Here is a 23,745-nt window from a genome sequence, read left to right as displayed (position 1 = left end):
GTGGTGGTGGGCACCTGTAATCCCAGCTACTCGGAAGGCTGAGGTAGGAGAATTACTTGAACCCAGGAGGTGGAGGTTGCATTGAGCCAAGATTGTGCCATTGCACTCCAGCCTGGGTGACAAGAGCAAAACTCTGTCTCATAATAATAAATACATTAATTAATTAAAATACAAAACCAGGTAAAACGAATTCTGTGTTGTTAGAAATAAGGATCATGATTGACGGGATGGGGGTTGATTGTGACTGCAAGAGAACACCAGGAGGGTTTCTGGGGGCTGGTCTTTTCTATTTCTTGATCTGGGTGCTGGTTGCTCATGTGTATTCAGTTTGTAAAAATTTGGCAAGTTACACACTTAGGAGGTAACCTTTTCTGTGTATATTTTATACTTTAATAAAAAAGTCTTACGAAATTATTTCTCATACAAAAAAATCATTCCTTTTTTTTTTTTTTTTGAGTTGGAGTTTCGCTCTTCTTGCCCAGGCTGGAGTGCAATGGCACAGTCTTGGCTCACTGCAACCTCCGCCTCCCGGGTTCAAGTGATTCTCCTGCCTCAGCCTCCCAAGTAGCTGAGATTACAGGCATGCGCCACCGCGCCTGACTAATTTTGTATTTTTAGTAGAGATGGGGTTTCTCCATGTTGGTCAGGCTGGTCTCGAACTCCCGACCTCAGGTGATCTGCCCACCTTAAACCTCCCAAAGTGCTGGGATTACAGGCATGAGCCACCGTACCCGGCCCAGAAAATTATTCTTCTCCTTTAGACTTAGAGTCAAATAATTTGTCAGCATTTATAACCATTAGCATTTATAACCAAAGACACAACATACCAGAATCTTTGGGACACAGCTAAAGCAGTGTTTAGAGAGAAATTTATAGCACTAAATGCCCACAGGAGAAAGTAGGAAAGATCTAAAATCGACACCCTAACATAACAATTAAAAGAACTAGAGAAGCAAGAGCAAACAAATTCAAAAGCTAGCAGAAGGCAAGAAATAACTAAGATCAGAGCAGAAGCGAAGGACATAGAGACACGAAAAACCCTTCAAACAATCAATGAATCCAGGAGCTGGTTTTTTGAAAGATTAACAAAGTAGATAGACTGCTAGCCAGACTAGTAAAGAAGAAAAGAGAGAAGAATCAAATAGACACACTAAAAAATGATAAAGAGGAGATCACCACTGATCCCACAGAAATACAAACTACCATCAGAGAATACTATACACAACTCTATGCAAATAAACGAGAAAATGTAGAAGAAATTGATAAATTCCTGGACACATACACCTTCCCAAGACTAAACCAGGAAGAAACTGAATCCCTGAATAGACCAGTAACAAGTTGTGAAATTGCGGCAGTAATTAATAGTCTACCAACCAAAAAAAAAAAAAACCCAATAAATCTTTACTGAGCAGTAGGCACTGATCTAGACATGTGGGATACAGCAGTGAAGATGAGCTACAAAAGCTCCTTGGCTGGGCGCAGTGGGTCATACCTGTAATCCCAGCATTTTGGGAGGCTGAGGCAGGCAGATCGCTTGAGCCCAGGAGTTCAAGACCAGCCTGGGCAATGTAGTGAAATCCTGTCTGTACAAAAAAATACAAAAATTAGCCAAGCATGGTGGCGTGCTCCTATAGTCCCAGCTACTTGGGAGGCTGCAGTGAGCCAGGATCACGCACTGCACCCCAGCCTTGGTGACAGAGCAAGACTCTGTCTCAAAAAAGTAACAAACAAACAAACAAAAACTACGTAAAAGTAAGTTTTATATAAGTGAGAAAAGGCCTCATTGAGATGGCATCTGGACTAACACTTGGAAGGAGATAAGGGAAGTAGCCCTGTGTATGTCTGGGAGAAGAGTGTCCTGGACAGAGGGAATGGAAAGCAAAGGCCCTGAGGCAGAAGCAGGCTCGGTGTGCACGAGCAAGCACTTGCACTAGCAAGGAGACAGTGGGACTGAAGAGGAGTAGGCCAGAGCACACGAGCTGGAGATGAGGTCAGAGGCACCCCTGGAGCCAGATCGTGAAGGAGCTGGTAGGCCTCTGTAAAGAGTTGGGAATTTTATTCTGCCTGAGATTGAGGGTTGAGGGGGGAGTCATTGTTTTGCCCAGGCTGGTTTGAGTTAGGTTTCAGGTGCTCGTAGTGGCAGGCCATTCATCTTCATTGCTGTAAATACATTTCAATTTATTATCCATTCTTCTATTGATTGATATTTAGGTGATTTGCAAGAGATATTAATTGTAAAGAAACTGAACAAGATATATCCTTTTTTAAAAAATTGGATAACTTTTGTGACATAACAGGTTAGTTCCAATGGCAGTCAGGCAATCAATCAATACTCATGGTATACATTAGAGATAAATTATGAGTACATGTATATTAGTGTCAAACAGTAAAGGGTGCAAGGTTGAAAATACAAAGATATGCCAGGTGGATTGCTTGCCTTCAAAGACCCTATAGTCTAGTTGGAGATAAGATATATATGCATATGGAACAGCAATTAGCAAGGACACATATAGGCAACACCAAATAACATCTTAGGCAATTTGCTCCATAAGCATTCTGAAATGGGCAAGATCACTTTGGACTCCAGTGATACAAGATTTATAGGGCAGCTGAGAATTTAGCAGAGCCTAAAAACGTACATAGGATTTGGAAAAGCAGAGACAGACTTTGCAGACATTATCTGAGCAAGGGAAATAACAAGAAGGCCAGTTTGTGTTTAAGGGGTCTGTGGGTGGTCAGTCTGAGTTAAAGTTTAGGATTCACTTTAAAGCCTAACGGAAATTTGGATAAATATAATTCTAAAGTAAAGAGCTGCATTCAAATCTGGGAATATTGATATAGTCCACATTTCTCAATCATGTTGATGTATTAATGCCACATTTACTGCTACTAAACCTCAAAGTTCACAAGGCCTAAATGTTTTAAATATATGTATTTTTAGACCAACAAAGAAAATTCATCCAGTGTGACTGTATCAGACCCTGAGACGGAAAATAAGGCAGGCCAGACTCTGGAGAACAGCTCATTAATGGCCGAGCTCCTGAGCGATGTACCCTTCACCCTGGCCCCGCATGTGCTGGCAGTGCAGGGCACCATCACTGACCTTCCTGACCACTTACTCTCCTATGATGTCAGCGAAAACTTATCACGGTTTTGGTATGATTTCACTCTTGAAAATTCAGTGCTCTGTGATTCATAATCTTTATGTCTGTTTGCACCTTAACAGCTTTAAAATATGTTCACCTATTTTATTTGACCTGTTTGATGTTCTTTGCCGTTTCACTGTTTAAGGCCCTCAGCAAAGTAAGGATCATAAAGCAAAGAAAATAGCATTATGTTAATTACTCTATTTTTAAGAAAAATGTACATTTGTGTACAAATTGAACTTAAGTTCTACTTCCTTTCTACCATATAATAAATATAAAAATTAGGCTATGAAGGTTTTATGAAAGGAGTCAATTGCTTCAGATGGTCTCTCAAAATATAACACCTCAAATTTATCTTAGAAGAACTGTGAAAAAGAATTGTGGCATTTTTTAGTTACCACAGCTCCGAAGTCTGAGCTAGAAGTGGGTGTGAAGTCTCCTCTCTGGTTTGTAGGAAGTTGAATTACTGTTATTCCCGATTTTTTTTTCTTCCACAGTGTTTATGAATGAATTCAGAAAAAAAGTTGCCAGTTAGCTTAATTTCTTCAGACGCATTGATGTGGAGGTTTAAAACTTGTCCTAAACAACAGTGCTAGTTTGCTGATACGAGAATGCTAGACCTGCTCTGTGTGCTGTTTCTGGAGTGGCCCATTTCCGTTTTCTGAAACTCATGGCAGCCCTTTCCATTGTGAATAATTCTTATGTTCCCACCTTTGTTCTCTGCCTTTTTGCTACTTCAGTGTGCTCTCTGACCAGCTTTCCAAAGAACTTTCCCTGCTTCTGCCTCGGTTGGCATTTGCTCTCCTTACCACATATGTTCCCCAGTTTCTGAAGAGATCCACATTTCCTTTCAACCTCTCTGCCTCCTGAAGAAAAACATCCCATGATGATACATATTATTGCTGATAACACCCTTATTTAGAAATTTGTTGGCCACAATACAGATGGAAATGTTTTACTCCTGGAAAAACTAAAATCAACTCATTTCCAATTAGAGTATAGGCAAAACACCTACATATGACTTTTAGTTCTTGAATATCCATTGTTTACTTTAATGAAAACAGAACTGCTATTGGTCGATAAACTGTAAAGGGAAGAGGCAAATTGTGATAGAGAATTTTCTATGCCATGGGAAATTGAAATCACATTCATTTTGATGACCAGCAATATGATTTATTAACTCTGTGCCAAGTTTTAAGTATATTTTTTCACGAAGAGTGCCATAGTGAAACTAAACACTGTGCATAAAGGTACATGAATTATTCCAGTTTTAAAGTATTATTATGCATGTTTGTTTTAATAAATGTGGCATGGTTTTAATACAAATGGTATGTTGTTTAAAAGTTACAGGAACATTTCTATTGACAAAAATATGCTTCCTTTACATATTATGTTACCCTATGATGTTAATGATTAAATTAGATCTTTACATAGTTTTTATAAAGCATCGGTCTAGGAAATATGACTTATTGCTGATGCAAATGTGAACATTTTGTAGTAGTTTTGTAAAAGCACATCTTTTTCAAATATCTATGTTAATGTACCCATGAAACTAAATGTAAGTACATAGTCAGTTTGTCTAGTTTATGTGTGAAATTTTGTCTAAAATACCTAAACATTTCATCTATATTTATGTCTACCATGTTATCAATGTTTATAAGTACCTTCATGTGTCTATAAAAATGTTATATTTAAATAAATGTGAATTAAAATAAAATTTTTGATTATTTTCAGATCCAGAAAAATGGGTTTTTTTGCATCATTTATATCTGAATGCAAGTTGTTAATTCTTTAGGAGCCAAAAAGTTTAAGTATATAGTTTGTATAGTGCTGGGAAAAATATGCAATTTCCTCTTACCTGTAAGTTTTAAGGAATAACTTTGAAAATGGTAAGATCAGTAGTCCTGGCTTAATAGGACTGGAGGGATTTGAGAGAGACGACATGAGCATTTCTAGATTGATCCCATCATCACAACATTTCGTAAGGGCCAATGTTAATGATCTTCTCTTTTAAACAAAAATATTGTGAAAATGACCATTTAATTTTTTATTCTGTATATAAATAAATGTTTGTATGAAACATTAGAAATCAATAAGCTAACTTCACTTTACCTAAGAGAAAATTGAAGCCTAGAAAGATTAAATGACTTAGTGATAAATAAATGCCTATCTTAATAGTGTTAGTAATTATAATATATGATAACAAAGCCTTATGATATGGTGGGAAAGAGTTCAGGCAATTGAGGCAGCCAGACAGAGTTGGTAATGGCTCCCTCCCTCATAAGCTGCGGAGCTTTCAATCAGTCCCCTAACTTCTGGTGCCCTCAGTTCTCTCAGTCGTTAAACACTAATTGTTCATAACTTGCAGCGTTATGCTAAGTTATAGTTGGTATATGTCAAATGCCCGGCAGCCTAAAGCCTAGCGCATCATCAGTACTCTGGGAAACGGATTGTTATAACTCTCGTTATTAACCATACACACACAATACTATAATGAAATGCAAAATACATATTAATTGAACTTCTTGGAGAGCAACATAAAAAAAACAGCTACTTACATTAACTGTAGATCCCCCTCCTTCCCAGTATTTTGTTCCATATTAAATACCTTACTATGAGCAATATTCCTAAAATATGTTAGTTGACTGTTCTGCCTTAGCTAAGAATTCCATAGTGAACATTTTGTTCTTTTTCTCATTATTACAGTCTTTTTCCTAACATATGTTATTATTGCAAAGTACTATAGGTATACAATGTGCAGGTGATTTTACTGAATCTTATTTATTTATTTATTTGTGATGGAGTTTTACTCTTGTCACCCAGGCTAGAATGCAATGGCATGATATAGGCTCACTGCAGCCTCCTCCTCCTGGGTTCAAGCGATTCTCCTGCCTCAGCCTCCCAAGTAGCTGCGATTATAGTTGCCTGCCACCAGGTCTAATTTTTTTTTTTTTTTTTTTAGTAGATGTGGGGCTTCACCATGTTGACCAGACTGGTCTTGAACTCCTGACCTCAGATGATCCACCCACCTAGGCCTCCCAAAGTGCTGGGATTAAAGGCATGAGCCACTGTGCCCAGCCTTGAATCTTATTTTTAGCCCTAAAATATGTTCAAGTCTTGGATGTATTTTTTTCCCAAGCTTTCTTTAAAGACATTTGCATTCTTTCCTAAAAACAGAATGAGAGAGGCTATTCTGATCATGTATTACCCTGGCTAATTAAATTTTGATCAACTGAACTTTAAAAATTGTACCATTAAAACGTTAGCAAAGGCACAATTTTTATTAACAATTGCAGAACAAATCTATAATAGTTTTTTAAGGTAAACATTCATTGACATCAACACTTGTTTTTTTCTTTTCTTAAAGAAAAATGGTAAATTGAAAACAGTATGAAAAAATTCTTCTAAAATTCCCAGAGATTTCATGTCTCATAATTCTAAATGACAGGTGAGGAGAAGCAAGGAAAGAATCTCACCCATGTTCTGAAACCATAGTACATCAGACTACCTCTGTACCTCCCATGGTAACAATTGATCAATAAATGAACACTGCCCTCAGTAATCTAGCAAAGAATATGTTTCTTTCAGAGATTAATGCATTATCTTATTAATTATATCAATAACTCACACAAAATATAAGTTTATTGGAAATGTAGTTGAAGGATGTTTTGCCTTTTAAAGTTTTTGGGAAATACAGGTTTATGGACATTATCTTTTGAGCATTTGTCCCATATTACTGAGAGCATGACCTAGGTATTATTGGGAAATCTAAAACTTTCAGAATAAGTCCACTTCCATTCATACTACATTGGCTTGAAGGATTAAGTATTCTTATATTTCAGGAAAAGGACACTTTATGCCATATGGTTTGGCAGATAGGTGTGTGTAAGAAAGAGAAAGATGTATTGATTGATGCAAGGAACTCTGTTTCAGTCGATATGACAATATGTCAGTCTTTTAAACATTTAAATAAACTTTTTATTTTGGAATAGTTTTAGATTTACAGAAAAATTATGAAGATACCACAGAGAGTTGCCATATACCCCTCACTTAGTTTTCCCTGTTGTTGACATCTCACATAACTACAGGACATTTATCACAACCAAGGAATCAACACTGGTACATTGCAATTAACTACACTGCACACCCTGTTCAGATTTCATAGTTTTCCTCTAATGTCCTTTTTCTCCTCCAGCAGCCTATCTAGGATAGTACATTACATTTATTTAGTTGTCATATCTCCTTAGTGCCTCTTGGCTTCAACAGTTTCTCAGACTTTTTATTTTTGATGACCTTGACAGTTTTGAGGAGTACTGGTCAAGTATTTCGTAGAATATTTCTCAAGTGGGGTGTATCTGATGTTTTCACATGGTTAGACTAGGGATATGAGTTTTTGGAGAAATATTAAAAAGGTGATATGCCCTTCAGTGAGATTATGTCATATTGAGAGTAGTATATGCTATAAACATAACTTATTGCTGATGACGCTGACTTTGAATACCTGGCCAAAGTAGTGCTTCTCAGCTTTCTCCACTGCAAAAGTTATTCCTCCCAACCTTTCTATACTCTACTCTTTGGAATTAAATCACAAAGCATGACCCACACTCAAGGAGGTAAACTCCACCTCCTTGAAAGGCAAGTATCACATAAATTATTTGGAATTCTTCTGCATGAGAGAGTTGTCTCTTCTCCTCAATTTATTTATCAGTTATTTATTTATATTAGTATGAACTCAGGAATCTTCAATCTTTTTTCCAAGTCTTAATCAGTGCTATCCAAGAAACATATTTACATTTTTATGAAAGTCGATAAAATTTGGAACATTTTACATGGTGCAGATGAATACCATTTTATGTTGGATGTGATAGTATATTCTATGGTTTCCTCAAAATTTATCTTCCTGTTAATGTCAGGCATGTATCTCCTTAGTTTATCATGAATAACCATATATACCACAGACCTTCCTTGTAGGGCTAACAGTGTTGCATTGTAAGTGGAGCCCTGGTAGATAACTGGCTTTTTCCTACCTTATTCCTAAGATGGTTGCAACTTATAAATAATGTCATTTTTCAGCAAGTGGTATGGAAATGAGATTGTAATGTCATTATTTCCTCTTTAAAGAATCAAGAAAACTCATGACACAAACAGCTCTTCTCTGTAAAAGGTGAGACTTTTTTTTTTAGTAATAGCAAAAATAAAATTGTACCTTCTTAATTTTCTAAAGAAAGATGGATTTCATTTTCAACATTAAGAGGTAGCTTTAAGAAGCAGTAGAAGTCAGCCTGGGCAACATGGTGAAATCCCATCTCTACAAAAAAATTAGCTGGGCTTGGTGGTGTGCACCTGCAATCCCAGCTACTCTGGAGGCTGAGGTTGGAGATCATCTGAGTCTAGGGAGGTCGAGGCTGCAGTGATGCAGTGAGCCATGATTGTGCTACTCCAGTCTGGTCGACAAAATGAGACCCTGTCAAAAAAAAAAAAGAAGAAGAAGAAGAAGAAAAGGAGAGGAAGCAATAAAAGGAAGAAGAAGAGAAAGAAGAGGAGGAGGAGGAAGGAAGAAGGAGAAGCAGCAGCAGCAACAGCAGCAATAAAAGGAAACCAAGCTTCTTTTGGAGGGGAAAAGTGCCCAAGAATCTCATAGTTTTACTTCTCATTAGCGAAAGCTCACTGCGTGCTAAAACGTAAATTGGATGAGTGGATCTCATTCAGTTTCATTTGGGAAGGACACAATCAAAACAAAAAACAACTTATTTAGTCTTTACAAGACACTTGAATATAATTCCTTGTCAAGAATTTACCCAATCCCAATTTTCAACCTTACAAAAATAAATAAATAAATAAATTCCTTACAGTCAAAGGCAAAGCAAAGGGTAATTGCATCCAGAACAGACCATCAGTTGGCTGACTCTGAAACAGCCCCAGCAGAGAGCTTGGTAGTCACTGCCCAGGCCAGAAAGGGAGTCAGACAATAGAGCATTTCAGAGGTCAGTTAAGGAGACAGGTTCCAACTTAGGACTGCTGCCAGGGATGTACAATCCAGTGTCCGACATCTGGGTTCTTCAGCTGCCAAATCTACCCCTTGTGTGGCTACAGGTGTTGGCTATAACTCTGAGGCACATGGGAGAAGGTACAGGGTAATGTCAATGTCATTGTGCATATGTGTGTATGTGTATGGTTTTTCTTTTAGTTTTTTCGAAAGGTACATAATTTATTTTGTATTTAAAATGAGTGTATTTTAAAATGAGTGTATTTTTAAAATGGCTGGGAACATTTGGGAGACTAGCAAAGAAGAAGCTTTTGTTCAAGAACAAGGGCAAAACAAAGCTGAATTTTTACACCTACAGGGTACATTGTATGCTAACATGTTGTGTGTGATATTGTTAACTTAGTCATTTGAATAGGCCTTCTCAGGACAAAAATAAATAAATAAATGGATGCCAAAACGCACACAGGCAGTTGGTTTAAGATGAAACCTAAATACGCATTCTCTTCCTGTAGTCTTCTCCCCTCATCCTTGTTTTGGATCTTCAGGAGAATTTGTCTTTATCCACACATATTTTTGAGCCTGGAACAGACTGTATGCAGTCTTCTATCTCACACTATACCACTTGTAGCCATCAACTAACACAGCTTAAAACAAGAACACTAAACTTTCCTCTCCTTTTTGCAGGAAACTTAGCTGCTGTTTGTAAAGCAAATCTGGAAGTTTCTACCTCAGATAGCTGGTTGAGTTTCCTAATCCTAAAGATGTAGGCAACAGTAGAAGAAATGAAGATGATTTAGAGAATGGAATGATCCTGGTAAGAACCTTAAAGAACAGATGGTCATTAGGTTAGAAAAAAAAATACAGATCTATATCTCCACAAATTAATTGGATATTTCTTCCATGTTTTGCCTATTCCATATGCTGAAATTAGAAATTGAACTTCAAGGAGGAGGAAGGAATCTACATATTTTATCTTCATATTGAATCCCTTCTAAAGAGAAATGCTTGAGTCCTTGGGCCAATGTCTGTCCTGCTTTTAAAACTAATGTGACCTGCAATGTTTTTTCATTGTATCCTCTATATAGTCCACCAGTCAAGAAGATTTCTGACGGGTTATACTTTGTATTTTCTATTACAAAGATCATAGGTAAATTGAATGTGCTTTTTCAAATATTAACTCCCATCCCCTATTTCACTTAAGAATCTGTGCTCTGACTGGGCTTGTGCTTAGCACATGACAACTCCTCAGTCAGGATTTGTTGAATGAATGAGTGAACCAATGAAATAAATCATGAAGTTATTTATACATGAGATTTCCCAAAAGCAAAGGAATAGAATTTAAAGACTTTTGTCATTTCTCCAGCCTTGGAAAGAACTGTGTTTGTGCAGTTGAAAATAATGCTTAGCTTACCAGGCCTCTACAAATTGTGCCTTTAATCCGTTTTGGGTATTTTCCATGTTTCTCAGGTTGTGTTTTCCTCTGTCTATAATGACTACGTATGTCTTCATGATGAGTAAGAGCTGATTCTAGACAATACAGTGTATGTTGGTCCGAGGTTTTATCTAGCTGCCAAGTTTCCCTTGTGTGTTCTTGGTTATGGTAGTGTGTATTCCTGTCCCAGAATGTATTAGTCCTATCTGACCTGTCCTTGAAAAATGTTTTCCTTTTTCATTTGCTTGCCTCCAAGCACATTTGGGTATTTTTAAACACTTTGTTTTTTTTAAAAAAAGATTTTTCCAGGAGCAGTGGTGCACCTTTGTTTCAGTAGTCTCCTATATCTCTGTCCTACATTTCCTACTCAGCCAGTTCTATCCCTTCATCATATAAGCATGTTTAGTGCTTTTCTAACTCCAACTATCAACTCTTTTTTCCTTCTCTTTAGAATCAAGCTTCTTGAGAGAGTGGTCTATATTTGTGCCTCCAGTTTCTTACTTTCTATTCATCGTCAGCTTCTGCAATCTGATTTCGCGTCCCTCATTAGAACCTCCCCTGAACTGGTTTATACTCGGCCCACCTTTAAAACCTGCCAAATGCCTTTATCTCTCTTTTTTTTTTTTTTTTTTTTTTTAGACAAAGTTTCGCTCTGTCACCTAGGCTGGAATGCAATGGCAGTGGCACAGTCACACGATCTCTCCACCTCCTAGGTACAAGCGATTCTTCTGCCTCAGCCTCCCAGGTAGTTAGGATTACAGGCATGCACCACCACACCTGGCTTTTTTTTTTTTTTTTGTATTTAGTAGAGACAGGGCTTCACCATGTTGGTCAGGCTGGTCTTGAACTCCTGACCTTGGGTGATCCACCCATTGGCCTCCCAAAGTGCGGGGATTGCAGGCATGAGCCACCATGCCGGACTATCTCTCTTTGAGGCAATTAATCACTATTGATTAATCCTACTCTCTTGAAATTGTCTTCCACCCTTGATGTCTATGACACCTTTTCTGGTTTTCCTTCCCTCTCTGTAACCATTCCATTTTAGACCTTTGGGGACTTGTTTTCACTTCTACTTGTAAAATGTTGGTGTTCTTCAGAATTCTGCCTCTGACTCTCTTCTCTACCTTTTCTTTTCCCTACACAATCATATCCATGCCTTATCTGCCAAATCAATCTTCGGCCAAGAACTCTCTCAAGTTCCATATCCATATACATAATTTGCCATCAAATGTCTCCCTTGACCTTTACTCTCAGCTTCTATAACAGATCACAGTAGCTGCTATTTTTATTTGCTCTACACTCTTTTTCATCTCCCTCCCCTCTACCCACTTTCCTTTGAGGAATTCTACATCATTTTATGTAGTCCTGGTGGGAGCAGTGATACTTACGGCCATTTCTATACCACAAGGTGATAAACACGTAACCTAGCCTAGTCCAGTTATCATCCATCAACCAATACATAGATGTTAGGAGAAAGAAGCACCTATTTTGCTGGGTTACTACTGACAGCCATCCTTTCCTCCATGTTTCAAAGTCTTGACCATATTATTTGAGGCCCTGGATTACCCAAGCAAGAAACTAAGAATCTATCCATTCTTCTTTCTTACCTCCATACTCAATTGATGATAAACTTTTGTTAATTATACATCTAAAAGATTTGTCTATCAAATGTGTAGTCCAGACCTACTACTACTCTTACTTCAGTCCCAGTCTTTATCACTTCACCCAGGATCTCCCTACATCCAGTTAAGCCTCCCTCCCATCCATCCTCTACACTAAAGCCAGAGGAAATATATTAAGAAATACAGATAAATTCCTCAAGGGCTCTATGGTGTCTCTGGAAAATTGAGGCATTTTAAGGCAAACAAGGGCCCCCCACCTGCCTCTCCAGCCTCTGCAAATGATATTGCAACTCATATATTCTGTGTTCTTGTCTATTGAGCAATGCCCTGCACTATTTAATATGCCATACCTTATTTAATTATCCTTATATTCTATTTCCTTTCTCTGGAATGCCCTGACCTTCCCTTCTTCACCCAGCTAAATCCTATTACAAGACTTTTTTTCCTGTATCATCTCCTCTAGGAGTCTTCCTTTATTTTTGCTGAGCCGCACTGATGTCTTCGCGTGTTTTTGTGCTAACCTGTGCTCCCCTCTTTCAAGGTTCTTGATCCATAGTGTTGTAATTGTTTGTTCCCTGTCTGCTTTGTAACTCTGAATTGATACTAGCATAGACTTCCTTGATTAACATGATGCCTGACGTACAGCATGTGCTCGGTAAAAGTTTGTCCAGTAGGTGAATGATTGAGTCACTATTGATTCAAGGAAATATATGAATTATATATCATCTATATTAGACTAGTAGATGTTGCCTTTGTGTCTGTGTTGGAAGCCTTTAGGAAACCTTTCAGATATCCATATTAGAATATGCTACATTTCCTTAATGCTCCCAAACATATCTTGTATTCTAAATAAATTAACTTCTTAAATTTCTACCCCTTTTGTTTGGTGACCTGTATCAGCGTTAATACAATAAAGACATTTTACATTTATTATAGTCTTTCAGACAGTGTTAAATCTTCAGATTAAATTTTTGGGATGTAAGTTACTATGAATCTGTGTATTATTATTATTATTATTATTATTATTATTATTATTTTAGAGACAGGGTCTTGCTCTGTTGCTCCCAGGCTGGAGTGCAGTGGTGCAATCATAGCTCACTGCAGTGTCCAAATTCCTGGGTTCAAGTGATCCTCCTACCTCAGCTTCCCCAGTAGCTGAGACTATAGGCACATGCTACCATGCCTGGCTAATTTTTCAATTTTTGTAGAGATGGGATCTCACTTTATTGCCCAGGCTGGTCATGAACTCCTGGCTTTAAGCAGTCCTCCTGCTTTAGCCTCCCAAAGTACTAGGATTATAGGCATTGAGCCACCATGGCTGGCTAGATCTATCTATTATAACTTCAGTTTTATTTTTTGGTTTACTTTATTTTTTATTTTATTTTATTTTTTTGAAACGGAGTCTCACTTACTGTGTAGCACAGGCTAGAGTGCAGTGGTGCAATCTCAGCTCACTGCAACCTCTGCTTCCCAGGTTCAAGTGATTTTCCCACCTCAGCCTCCCAAAGTGCTGGGATTACAGGTGTGAGCCACCACAACTAGCTAATTTTTTGTGTGTATTTTTAGCATAGACAGGGTTTCCCCATGTTGGCCAAGGTGGTCTCAAACTCCTGACAAGTGATCCACCCACCTCAGCCTCCCAGAGTGCTGGGATTATAGGTGTGAGCCACGGTTCCTGGCCTTTTTTTGGCTTATTTTAATATCTACCTGGGAAGAACTTTCTTCTTCCTTCTATTAAATTAACATTATTTAACGCCAATTAAATTACATGGCTCTTTTCAAAGCGTGGACTTGCGTAGATTTAAATATGTACCATAAAATGGAATGCCTGATTTTTTAATGGACTGTATCATTTTGTTTTTATGTAATCTAATCTTACTGAAGGATTTGGAAATGTTAACCCTTTTGGTGATGGCCCATATTGAAAGATAAGCTCATTTTGCTTTTGAGGAAAAATAAAAATTACTTGAGGAAGGAAAACCATAATTTCGATTTTTCATGCAATCAAAACAGGTTCTAAAATATTCTTTAACTGGTCCATTTATTTGATAGCCAGTTTACTGACTGAATTTAACTTTTTAATTTCTGTAATGGCTTATAAGGATTTTGTGCAACATTAGTTAAATGAATTTCTAACGAGTTTGGTTACCACGTTAATTATTGCAGCCTCTAAGCTTTCACATTTTCATGGCTCCTCTTCTCTCCCAAGATGCAAGTGCAGGTATACAATACATCATTTTCAACAATGGAGAATAGTAGCCAATCTCCTAAAACTATGATTTAGCCTATAAAAAGAAAAAAAAAAAAATCCTGTTGTTGGTTAACAAAATTCTCATTTCTGTTAAATAAATAACAAGTTGCAAATACTTCGTAACACCAAGAAGTCTTTCATTAGAAAGAGTTTTGGGAAAACTAGTCTCCAGAACTTAAAAGCAAATTCTTTTTTTGTTGTTGTTTCTTTGTTTGAGATGGAGTCTCCTACTGTCACCCAGGCTGGAGTACAGTGGTGCGATCTCTGCTCACTGCAAGCTCCGCCTCCCGGGTTCACGCCATTCTCCTGCCTCAGCCTCCCAAGTAGCTGGGACTACAGGTGCCTGCCATCACGCCCGGCTAATTTTTTTTTTTTTTTTGTATTTTTAATAGAGACGGGTTTCACCGTGTTAACCAGGATGGTCTTGATCTCCTGACCTCGTGATCTGCCCGCCTCGGCCTCCCAAAGTGCGGGGATGACAGGCGTGAGCCACCACACCCGGCCTTTTGATTAAAATGCTAGGTTAAATTAGTGTCAGGGGTCAATAGTTTCTCCTTTTCCAAATTGAAAGACTACCTGCTGAAACTCTCTATACCCACCTTAGTTTTCCCACCTGAGTAATTTTAAGTGACTCTAAGTTTCTACACTTGGCAATATTTAACTATAAGAGAGTGATTGTAGGAATTAAACCCCCTTTAAGCAACCAATTGTCTTCTGGGTGTAGCTTATTTCCATTCATGCTTATTTCCATTGGGGCTTTTCTAGTACATGTTGAGATACACTTGAGGCATGATTTCTTTTTTATGTGGATTGTGATAAGGGCCTCATTTCCCAGTGTAATTTCTAACCACCCTAGGGGGCGAGACCACTGGACTTGCTGTTTTGTTGTGTTGAAGTACAGCAAATGTGATCTCCTTCAGCCTGGGTGTGCTTTGTTATGCTTGTTAAGTACAGAGTGCCAGAAATGTGCCCTGAGCATGACAAAACATAATACACAAAAGACAAGTTCTCTATCCTTAGTACTTTTCATTCTAGAGTCTAAAATTACAGGTAGCGGTAATAGTATCAGGTTGACCACTAAAGACAGGTTTGATCATCATGAAATGCCAAGTAAGTGAGCCAGTTTAAATGAAAGTCAGGGAAGGAGGTGATTCAGAGGCCAAGCAATAGTTATTCAGAGCATCCAAAGAAAATTTGTTGGGGCTAGTATTTTTAATTACCTTGCCTAGAATGTGTGATTTATAATGCAACAAGATATAGAAAGAATGGACAAATGGACAGGGGTGGTGGTGATAAAACAATGCAAAGCTACAGCACCTAGACATGAAGCCATATTCTCTTGTGACTAGCCTGGAAATAATGAACTATTGAGTACATGTCCCTTTTGGCCCCATTCTCACTATTGAAACTTATTTCCCACAGGGCCCAGTCAAGCCAACCTCTTTTCCACCTACTCATTCCTTACCTCCTTTCTGGTGCCATGTCACTCCTCTGTTGATGGTATTTCTCCCTCTTTTGGTCTTATGTCCTGCCTGTGCACACACAAACGCTCACTGCAGCTCCGTTTCCAGCCCTCTCATGAACGTGTTCTCCAGGAATGGCCGACACATGTCATCTCAGATCCCCTCTGGCTCTGGCATTCGGATTTTCGCACTGTTTCTTCCACTTGTTTTCTCACAATATTGTGTGATGAATCTTAACTCTCTAAGTACATTGTAAGATATATAAGGGCGAGCTGATGATTATTTTATGTAATAAAACACATTGCATACAGTAGGTGCTCAATGAATACCTGACTTCCAAACATTATTGGAGTTATTGGATCTCAAATGATTGACCGCCTGCGTTAGTGTCAAAGGTCTTCAGTGCCGAAGTAAGATGTGTTATCGCCACTGTCACTGGAGGGTGATTACCTTCCCTCCTCCTCACCTCTTTCCCATTCCCTGTTTAATTAAATGTGTTCTTTAGTATATGCTCCTTCCCCTACAGCAGATCCTCTCCCAGAGATGCACCTCCTGCCAGCTAAAAAGTTGGCCTGCTGTGCTCTTCTACCATGAACAGATGTACTCTCAGTATTGCCTATCCTTGTTACTTGGATGTGGAAGTTTGCTTTTCTCACTTAAAAAATGGTCCTCTTCCTGGAACCAGTCATGTGGAACCCTTGTGATTGAAACATGAGGTGCAAAGGCCAACAACATTTATAAATGAATTTATTTATTTACTCATTTATTTTATTTTATTTTTGAGACAGTCTCGCTCTGTCACCCAGGCTGTGCAGTGGCTCAATCTTGGCTCACTGCAAACTCTACCTCCCCAGTCAAGTGATCCTCCTACCTCAGCCTCCTGAGTAGCTGGGACCATAGACATGTGTCACCATACCCGGCTAATTTTTGTATTTTCACTAGATACAGGGATTCCCCACATCACCCAGGCTGGTCTCAAATTACTGGGCTCAAGTGATCCACCCACTTTAGCCTCCCAAAATGCTCGGATTACAGGCATGAGCCACCGTGCCCAGCCTTTATGAATGAATGTGGAAAGTAATTAGCAGCATGAGGACTTCATAAGGCAGGTGCTTGGTTCATTAATAACTTTGTAAAAACAACATAGTCCCAGTCCTGGGAAGAGTTTTGAAGCTCATGATTGATTGTAGAACTATTTCACCATCATTAGAAATGGTTAAGTGCTGCCCCTTTCCCTCTTTGTCATTTAACAATTTAATTATGTGTCACTTCAGCTTAGGTTTAAAGCATAGCATTTTTTCCTTAGGAGGTACTTAATAAATTCTGGATGGATGGATGGGCAGACAGATACAAGTGGGGTTGTATCCATTATACCTGCACCACAGATGGCCACAGACCTATGAACATATCGTTTGCTCCTAATTGTATGGTAGGTCTTGATGACACTTTCAGTGTATCCACATACTACTCCATTTCCCCTTGAAACAAAAGACAGTTGACAAAGTGGATGTGGTGGGTTGGTATTTAGTGATAGTAATAATAGTTTTTTTTAGCTTACATTTGCTGAGTTCTTAGGTACCAAGCACTGTTCTAAATGCTTTACGTATATTACTTATCTTTTAAAACTCTATTGTTGCCCAAAGTAGAAATAACCCTTGTCCATCAGTTGATGAATGGCTACATAAAATGTGAAATGTTTATACAGTGGAATATTATTCAGCCACAAAAAAGAAATAAAGTTAGAATACATGCTACAACATGGATGAATCTTTAAAACATTATACTGAGTGAAATAAGCCAGACATAAAAGGACAAATATTGTGTTATTCAACTTATATGAAATATCTGGAATTTGCATCTCTATGCATATTCATAAAGATGGTAATTTGATTATAAATTACCAAGGACTTTAGTGGGAGGGATGGCAGTTACTACTTTATGGGTATAGAGTTTCCATTTGGGGCAATGAAAAATTTTGGAAATAGTGGTAATGGTTGTACAACATTGTGAATGTAATTAATGCCACTGATCTATAACACTTAAAAATGGTTAAAATGGCAAATTTTGTTGTATATATTTTACCACAGTAAAAAACAGTTTTGTAAAACCCTATTCCTAACCTAATTTTAATTTGAGTATATCTGGAATGTTTAAACAAATAGGAGTTGTATATACTAACATAATAAGAAGTCTAGGAGGGTGCTGTGGCATTGGTTCAGGGTCATCCTCTCCTCGAATCTCTTGGCTTTCCCTAGTGACAGCATGACGGCTACTGCAACTCTGTATATTGCATCCGTGTTTAAGGTAGGAAGAGGAGAAGAAAGGAGTGACACCAGTCAAATCTTTTCTTTTATCACACACACAAAATAAAAGCTTTCCTAAAGCCTCTAATAAATTTCCCTCAATATCTTACCAGGTAGAACTGTGCCTCAGGGCTATCCCAAGCTGCAAGGCAAGGGAGGCCAGCAGAATGAGTGCTTGGCTTTTCCAGCGTCTGTAATGGAGGCAGCAAGGACGTGGGTTGGAAATGTCTGTTGAGGAATGAACACCATCTGGCACAGTGACAAGAGACACCGAGAGGTGAAATCACAGTTTCTCAGCCTGAGAGTTGACATTTTAGACTGGGTAATTCTTTGTCATGACAGGCTGTCCTGTGCATTGCAGGATGGTTTGCAGCATCCCTGTCCTCTACCCACTAAATGCTGGTAGTCTCCCATTTCCAAGCTGTGACAATCAAAAATGTCTCCAGACATTTGCAAATGTATTGGTTGAGTGGTGGGGGATTGCCCCAAATTGAGGACCACTGGGTTAGATGATTAGCTGAAGTTTCATTGCTGATACGTGGTAAATCTGAGGTTTGCACCAGGACATCTGACTTTACAGCCTTAGTCCTTCTTTGACCAGCCTGTGCAGTTGAACAAATGGTCTTGTAGCTAACAGGAGTCACAGATCAGCTGAACTAAGTTACCATTGACTGAGTTAATTAGGCACCCATGAAATAGTATACTGACCATCCACAGGCCATTCCTGAGTGCTTATTATTTAGCAATAACCTCCTACAATTTAGAAGGAATAGAGAGTATATGATGGAGGAACAGGGATCAAGTCACTGTAACCCAAGTATTCTCAATGGGAAAACTGGTTTTGGGGAGACCAAAAATATCTTAAATATTAAATGGTTTGTGGCCATCCAAAGCTCATCCCTACCCAACAAATCTTATCCCTTAGTATTTAATTCTCTCATAGTATTTAATTCTGTCATAAGGGAGTATTTAAATTAAATCCTTTTTTCTCTTTTGGAGAACAGTAATGAAAAAAAAAATTGAGAAATACTTTTGTAGCCTAAGGAAGTAAGTGAAGCAAGGGATATTTTTTAGAGAAGGTGAGAAGTACTGTTTCCTAAAATGAGATGATACAGTTCTCTAGAGTATAAATGGTGAGTGAATTTTTTTTTTTTTTTTTTTTTCCCCCTGAGACATGATTTTGCTCTGTCACTCAGGCTGGAGTGCAGTGGCTCCGTCGTGTCTCACTGCAGCCTCAACCTCCTGGTCTCAAGTGATCCTCCCACCTCCTGAGTAGCTGGGATTACAGGCACGTGACACCACGCCCAGTTAGTTTCCTTTATTTTTTACAGAGACAGGGTCTCACTATGTTCCCCAGGCTGGTCTTGAACTCCTGGGCTCAAGTAATCCACCTCAACCTCCCAAAGTGCTGGGATTATAGGCATGAGCCACCATGCCTGGCAGTGAGTGAACTTTCAAAGTCCTGCTGGGTATTTTCATTAGATGCATCCCTTTAGCTGTTGTTAAAGTCACTATTCATCCCAGTTAATTCACTTTCATTCTCTCTATTCATGAATGAGATGTTCAGAGAATACTTGCTTTTTATAAAGGATGAAGTAGACATGGACACTAGATCACTTTTGAGAGTAACTGTGTCTACTTTTTAAATATCTTGTCTAAAAATAACTGTACTATTTAGTTAAGATTTCTTTGAGTCACTAAAATTGTAGTTGGGGGTTGGAAGAGTGGACATGTAATTCTTTCTGGACCCTATCTTTTTGACACTTTTTCTAGGTTTTAAAATATATGTGAGATACTAACATTATGGAGATACAATAAAATAACTCATAGCTGCATTTTATATCTATGACTTCATCTGGCTGTGAAGCAGATGGCTCACAGAATACAGCAGTCACTCTTATATTGATAGTTGTGGTTTAAAAATCATTGTAACAACTACTGTATTTGCTAGAAAGGCACACAGTCTAGACTACATTTTGGCCTAGGGAACTGTTATTAATTCAAATATATGAGGAGTCATGGGATACTTTTAGAAAATATTCATAGCTAAGCATTGGATTTTTGTCTTCTCTGACACTGTACCAAATTCCATAACAAATTCCTTCTTGCTTAGATGTGGCTGGGATAAAGCCTCCCCGCATTTGACTTAATTGTTTCTGGTCCCAGATATTTGACTTGAAAGTCTCTCTACCTGTTAGCCATTCTCGCAAAAACATAATTGAATATGTATTTTCATCTCTACTGAAACATCATTTTCCTTCAAATCAACTAAATTTGCCTCTTCCCCCAATTCGTTGCAGTATTCATTTTATCATACATCAGCTTTTTTTCTCTAAACTATAGGAAGGGAATTGTCTGATGACAAAGTAAAAAGCACAAAAGTCATGAAATGCTAGGCTAAGGCTCTCCTGACAAGAAGCACCCACTGTGGCCCTTTCTGCAGACCTCAGTACTCAGTGCCCTAACTAGTCATCGTCCATCCTTTGTAAGGAAACATTAATTTCTGGTTCCCTGGCTTTTGCATGATTGTGTTCAAATGTTTATTTCACTTTTGAATATTTGGCTCATCTTTTTCTTTCCACCTTATCCCCTTTATTCTAAGGCAGGGTGAAGTTGGAGATGATATGTATTGAGGAAGAAAAATAGAAAAACATATAGTCTCTAAAATTCCCTGGGATTTAAGTTAGTTTCCTTTAGAACCAGGGATAAAACTCTTTGTCTCGATTTATCCATCCCTTTTCACTTCTTAAATATGTTAAGGAATTCTTACATCTCTGGTACTGGCCTTTGGTATCCAGTAAAATAAATGGAGAGATGCTCAGTAAATGTCTTTTGAGTGGGTGTACTAATAAATGTTCCTCAAAGTGTTTATTTTATTCTCATGTCTTATATCATTTGACAGAACCACACAATTTGGGTTCTGTGAGATGGATGCTAGGGTCTAGGTGATATCGTTCTGGTTAGGATTTCCTATAGGCATGTATCAGAGCCAAAGCACAATTATTTTCTCCAATAAAATAGAACTTCATTTAAGCACATAAATACAGACATAAAGGAACATTCTGTGTAATTAAGAGACACAGGCCGGGCGCGGTGGCTCACACCTGTAATCCCAGCACTTTGGGAGGCCAAGGCGGGTGGATCACCTGAGGTCGGGAGTCCAAGACCAGCCTGACCAACATGGAGAAACCCCGTCTCTACTAAAAATACAAAATTAGCCGGGCATGGTGGCGCATGCCTATAATCCCTGCTACTAGGGAGGCTGAGGCAGGAGAATCGCTTGAACCCGGGAGGCGGAAGTTGCTGTGAGCCGAGATCATGCCATTGCACTCCAGCCTGGGCAACAAGAGTGAAACTCTGTCTCAAACATAAATAAATAAAAAATAAAAGACACAATATAGAGCTCAAGTTCAAGAAATTCATATGTCTAGGTGTAGTTAAATGCCTCACTAACAATCAGCCATTCTCAGTCACTGTAATCCAAACCCAATATTTCCCTGGGCTTAAGTAGATCCTAACTTGTATATAGAACTTTCCAGGGCTTGTCCAATTGAAGCTCTGTGGGTACATTTCTAGTAAGCCTTTCATTTCTCTCTAATAACAATGATCTTTGCCTGCTGGTTTTCAATTCAAAAGGGGAAAGAAGCCTATTTGCCATTCCAAGACTAAAGATATATTTGCTTTCCTAAAGTTGTTATTCTCTCATCTAACTTGAAACATAAAGTCTATAAAAGGTGATACCACTAAACCTAATCAAATAGGAATTTCCCTGCCACTTCTAAAATCCCTACATCTTTTGTATCTGCTCTAAATTCAGTCTGCCTTATAATTCAAGATTCATCTAGTTCAAATAACTCATTCTTTCATAACATTACATAGTATTAAAGCAGAAATATGAGATTTTTTTTCACAGCGTATTGTCATGTTTCTAGTACATTTTATCTACTGGAGTAATCTAATAACTTAATACTCTCTTAAACACAGCTTCTTGTAAGCACATTAAAACCTATCCTAGTAAGCCCTTCCGAAGGAAGTGACAGCAAAATTCCCCAAAATGTTGCCTGCTTGGAAAGTTACCTAAAAGTTTAGTTGTGAGGAAGTTGACATTGAATGTTTCTCAGTTTAGACTGTGCTCCTTTCTAGAGGCTGCCCCATATGCATAGCTGGCAGAGAGGGACATGGACAGGCGTTAGAAGCAGCTCCAGTCACTCAGAATTGGAGGTCTTGATGGGATTGGGGGTGGAGTTGTGGGGAGCGGTGAGAAAAGGAAGCATAAACTGTGGTTGATTTCATGCTCCTCTGGCTTGCCTCTCTTACCCTAGGCACAGCCCAGAGATGCTCTGGCAGGGGTGGGAGGCAGCTGGATAGATTAAGAAAGGCCTTTTGTCCCTTAGATTCTCTAACAGACCATATTTGAGATGACAGATGCAAAATAAACAGGCATGACTTTAGACAGGTCCAGAATGGTCTTAATATCCTGAAGCTTATTCTTATTCTTATTCAAACTTCATGTTTTAATTGTTTAGAATATTTAGACAGACTAGGTGGAATTTCATCCTTTGTATGTTTTAAGGAGAGCTTCGCTCCTCTCTTTACCACCTAACCCCCACCCAGTAAAATACTGAACTTTCATTTTAATCCATAACACTAAATGCTTTTGTGTTTCTTTTTCTTCAAAGATTGTCATTAAGAATGTCTACGGCCGGGCGCGGTGGCTCAAGCCTGTAATCCCAGCACTTTGGGAGGCCGAGGCGGGTGGATCACGAGGTCAGGAGATCGAGACCATCCTGGCTAACATGGTGAAACCCCGTCTCTACTAAAAATACAAAAAAAAACTAGCCGGGCGTGGTGGCGGGCGCCTGTAGTCCCAGCTACTCGGAGGCTGAGGCGGGAGAATGGCGTGAACCCGGGAGGCGGAGCTTGCAGTGAGCCGAGATCGCGCCACTGCACTCCAGCCTGGGCGACACAGCGAGACTCCGTCTCAAAAAAAAAAGAATGTCTACAAGGAAATCATGGAAAATAACAAAATCTCCCCCAAATTGATTTTTTACGTGTTGTTGGAAATAACCACATAATTTTAAAAAAAAAAAGAAAAAATCTTCATTGTGGGAAAAAAAATCTGTCCAAAGATGTGGAAAACCTCAGCATTAAAAATAATATCCTAAGTAATCCAAAAGGGAAATTAACTTTCACTTTGAAGGCATTCACTAGCACAAACACTAAAATAATGAGTAAACTGTCTCTCCTGAGAAAATGCCAGCTGTCACCTGCTGCCTCCCACTGGGCTCCAGGTCTAACAAGCCTTGCTCCCTGCCCTAACTTCTGACTCTGTGTCAGGAGACTTTTCTGAAGGACATTTTTTTCAAGCAATTAGAAACAATCTATTGTGGGTCAGGCGTGGTGGCTCAGGCCTGTAATCCCAGCACTTTGGGAGGCCAAGGTGGGCAGATCACCTGAGGTCAGGAGTTCGAGACCAGCTTGGCCAACATGGTAAAACCCCGTCTCTACTTTAAAAAAAAAAAAAAAAAAAAAATTACCGGGG

General features: G+C 38.7%; 1 protein-coding gene across 3 annotated transcripts in view; it reads left to right on the top strand.

Annotated features, from left to right (window-relative positions):
- The window catches only part of UMAD1 (UBAP1-MVB12-associated (UMA) domain containing 1), a 239,389-nt gene extending 234,498 nt beyond the window's left edge, over positions 1 to 4,891 (top strand). For all 3 annotated transcript variants that reach the window (XM_025378613.1, XM_025378614.1, XM_025378615.1), the window contains one exon: positions 2,942 to 4,891. In XM_025378613.1, the coding sequence (XP_025234398.1) occupies positions 2,942 to 3,199 (258 nt within the window). In that variant the 3' untranslated portion in view covers positions 3,200 to 4,891. The remainder of the gene's footprint in view (positions 1 to 2,941) is intronic.
- Positions 4,892 to 23,745: the final 18,854 nt, after the last annotated feature.

The sequence above is a fragment of the Theropithecus gelada genome, chromosome 3 (genome assembly GCF_003255815.1).
Source record: "Theropithecus gelada isolate Dixy chromosome 3, Tgel_1.0, whole genome shotgun sequence".
In the NCBI taxonomy this organism is placed as follows: domain Eukaryota; kingdom Metazoa; phylum Chordata; class Mammalia; order Primates; family Cercopithecidae; genus Theropithecus; species Theropithecus gelada.
Note: the sequence above shows the minus strand (reverse complement) of the source record. Positions and strands in the feature narration are given on the sequence as shown.